General features: G+C 48.9%; 1 protein-coding gene across 1 annotated transcript; it reads left to right on the top strand.

Moving 5' to 3' along the window:
• The first annotated feature begins 1186 nt into the window (after positions 1–1186).
• Positions 1187–3254, top strand: LOC101596283 (cytochrome c, somatic). The gene is made up of 3 exons (XM_004652799.2): positions 1187–1314; positions 2262–2438; positions 2538–3254. The coding sequence occupies exons 2-3, from the start codon at positions 2270–2272 to the stop codon at positions 2684–2686; spliced, it is 318 nt and encodes a 105-aa protein (XP_004652856.1). The 5' UTR covers positions 1187–1314; positions 2262–2269; the 3' UTR covers positions 2687–3254.
• The last annotated feature ends 244 nt before the right edge of the window (positions 3255–3498 follow it).

Raw genomic sequence — 3498 nt, 5'->3', positions numbered from 1 at the left:
AAGACATTAAGACGTCAGATCACACTTTGAGCTCTAGGAAAGTGGAGACTGCAAGAATAAAGCCCAAAGACATTCCTTCTTTATTTTCAGGGGCCCAGTCACCCTAAAGTAACAAAGCTACCTCACTCCCTCTCAGGAGGACATGGGACAAGCCCCAAACAGAATTTAGCATGCTGGGAAGAGGATTGTAACATAACTGAAAGTTGTAGTTATAAAAACTGCATTTCTTTCTTTCTTTCTTTTAGGTAGGGTCTCACTATAGCCCAACCTGAGCTGGAATGTATTATGTAGAGTCAGGCTGGCCTCCAACTCACAGGGATCCTCATACCTGTGCTAGGATTAAAGGCGTGCACCACCACTCCAGGCAATTACTTTGTGTTTTTTGTTTGTTTGTTTGTTTTTTGTTTTTGTTTTTGTTTTCCGAGGTAGGATCTTGCTCTAGCCCAGGCTTACCTGGAACTCATTCTATAGCTTAGGGCAGCCTGGAAACTCAAGCGGATTCTCTTACCTTAGCCTTCCTATTTATTGCAGCAATTAAAGGCGTGAGCCACCACGCCCAGGAAAACACGCATTTCTGATAGGGTCAGAGCTTTTCCCAAGAATTCTCTAATCTTAAACCTTTAATCCCAGCACTCGGAGGCAGAGCTAGGAGGATCGCCGTGAGCTCGAGGCCACCCTGAGACTACACAGTGAATTCCAGGTCAGCCTGATTACAGCCACGACCTGACAAGAACAAGGTCACGCAGGTTCCCTGCTCTCCCCCTCGGGGTGCAGCTGACGCCAGCCCCGGGAGCTACGACAAGGCCCGGCAAAGGTCGGCAGCTGACCGGAAAGTAGCCGGCAACCTTTGGCAAAGCTAAAACCAGGGCGACTTCCTCAAGGGCTGGAACTTTACGCCCAGCAGCGGGTAACGCCCCGGATCCCTCGCGACTCGGCGCTCCACCCGCGCCCGCGCCGAGATGACGTCATCGCCTCTAGGGGGGCCCCCACCTCCACGCCGCACGCGCGAAGGGCGGGTCGTAAGGAGCGGGCAAGCGAGGCCTCGCGAGGAAGGGCACCGCGGGGCGCAGCCTACCTTGCTAGCCGGCATGCGCGCGCAGCTCGCGGGCGCGCTGCAGGAGGTGAGAGCCAATGAGGCGCGGCTACGTCACCGCGTCTCCGCCGGCTCGGGCGCACGCCGGGGCGCGGGAGGGCGGAGCGAGTGCGGTTGCGCGAACACCGGTACTTAGGCGCCGAGCGGCGTGTCCTTGGGCTGCAGAGCGGGACGTCGGCCTTGCGATCCATAGCGCGCGTGGGCTCGGCGACGGCAGAGCGGTGAGCGCTGGGCCGCAGCGGGGCGTGGGGGGCGCCTGCCCGGGCGGCGCTGCTGGGAACCGGGCACCTCGGGGACGGCCTGGAACCCGCCGCTACCCGATGGGTTCCGGCTTGAGGTAGAGAGAGTGGGGACTCGGTTAGCGACCGGCCGCACCTCGGATGGAGGCCGACCTCTTCGCCGTGGGAGGCGAGACTTCCTGCCCGCAGGGGCGAGTGTCGTGCCGCTCCCCTCCTCTCCGGTCCTTCGGAGAGTGGAAGCTGCTGCTGTCTCCAGTAAGGGGCTCAGGTGTCCCCTGGCCTAGTCATCCCACGGTGGGTCTCATCATTCTCCGTGGACAGACGTGAATGAATGGACGACCTCGTGGGTACCCAGGGCAGCTCAGAGGGGGAGGGTAGGGATGCCCCCCTCCCAGATCTTCCCGGTTCTTTTCAAGCCTCGCCAGTGCACATAGCGAGACTTGAGCTTCCTCGGTGATCTCTGTAGATAGGACCTCTACTTTTAATTGATGTATGTATTTCCTGGTTGGATGTGGCTTCAAATTGTGGCACAAATCAGGTATTAGGCCTTCATCAGCGTTAAAATTTCACTAGTTCTGGTTTACTGTAATTGCAGTTGAGTTTCGTGTTTGTGACTCATGACCTTGACCACCTCTTTTGAAAGTGGTTTCAGCTAGGTCCCCACTTTCTGGGCTTTAACCTTGTACATTGTACACACAGATCTGTTCTGAGACACTTATAAAATAGTGTTTATGTGGGCCTTTTGTGTGTGTGTGTGTGTGTGTGTGTGTGTGTGTGATTGAAGATCATTGTAAGTGTACTAAGTAAAACAAGATTTATCCCGTTAGTTAACATAGATTAGCAGTGGTCAAGTAAGTGGCCTGCGTGGTCACTGGTTTCCATTATTGTTGCTTGAGGAAAAGATTGCTGTTGGATCTTTCATTTTTTAGAATTAAAGATGGGTGATGTTGAGAAAGGCAAGAAGATCTTTGTTCAGAAGTGTGCCCAGTGCCACACTGTGGAAAAGGGAGGCAAGCACAAGACTGGACCAAATCTCCATGGTCTGTTTGGGCGGAAGACTGGTCAAGCTGCTGGATTCTCTTACACAGACGCCAACAAAAACAAAGGTAGGAAGGTTTTCTTTAAATCCTACATCGCAAAGTGTAGGAATGTCGCCCATAGCCAACTCTTACTGGTACTTAACCAATACATCCCTTTCCGTGTAGGCATCACCTGGGGAGAAGACACACTGATGGAGTATCTGGAGAATCCCAAAAAGTACATCCCTGGAACAAAAATGATCTTCGCTGGCATCAAGAAGAAAGGAGAAAGAGTAGACCTAATAGCTTATCTTAAAAAAGCTACTAATGAGTAATGGCCTCTGCCTTATTTATTATAAAACAGAAATGTCACATGGCTTTTAATGTGTACCATAATTTTACTGATTTCATACACCACAATTCAGATCATGAATGACTAACAGAGTATTTTTGTTGGAGAGTCCTTATTTAAGTAAAATTGGCTTGCAGTAAAGAGAATATGATCTTTTTAAAAATAGTATTCTGATTTAGTAAGTACTATAACTGTTTTCCCTTTTAAAGATATGATTGGACTTACTTCACTGTTAAACTTTTCACAGAGATGGGGAATACCACCTCAGAACCTATATGATTGGTTTTATCTTTAGATTTCTACAACTGGTTACATGTGTATGTTTGAACATTAGGAAAAATTTTCTTCACTGGTCAAAACCAAGCAAGACTCACCTGTTTCAACTGGTATGCAGTAGTCCATTACAGACAAGGGTTAAAGATAAAGACACAATTGTCTTGACTATGCCAACTCAATTAGAATTCCTTGTATCTAAGGATGCAGCCTTTTATTTATTACAGGCATTTTAGTGTGCTTTGTGTATAATATAAAATAAAGAATATTTAACACCATATTTTCTAGTTTATCTAGTTTAGATGCCTTTAAATTAGTGTGGTAGATACATTAGGAAGTTAGACCTTACTTTTGAAATCTTTATTTGAGGCAGAGTAACTTTATTCCGGACTGTTTTTAAATGCCTGTTCAGGAACACACTAAATGGTGGACCTTCTTTGTGTGACTGGCAGTGGTGCTCTTTGTCCACTCATTTTAAGGCAGGGTCTCACTCTAGCATGGGCTGACCTTGAACTCACTCTG

This window comes from Jaculus jaculus, chromosome 16 (assembly GCF_020740685.1).
Source record: "Jaculus jaculus isolate mJacJac1 chromosome 16, mJacJac1.mat.Y.cur, whole genome shotgun sequence".
In the NCBI taxonomy this organism is placed as follows: Eukaryota; Metazoa; Chordata; class Mammalia; order Rodentia; family Dipodidae; genus Jaculus; species Jaculus jaculus.
The sequence above is the reverse complement of the archived record's forward strand: the minus strand, read 5'-3'. Positions and strand labels throughout refer to the sequence as shown.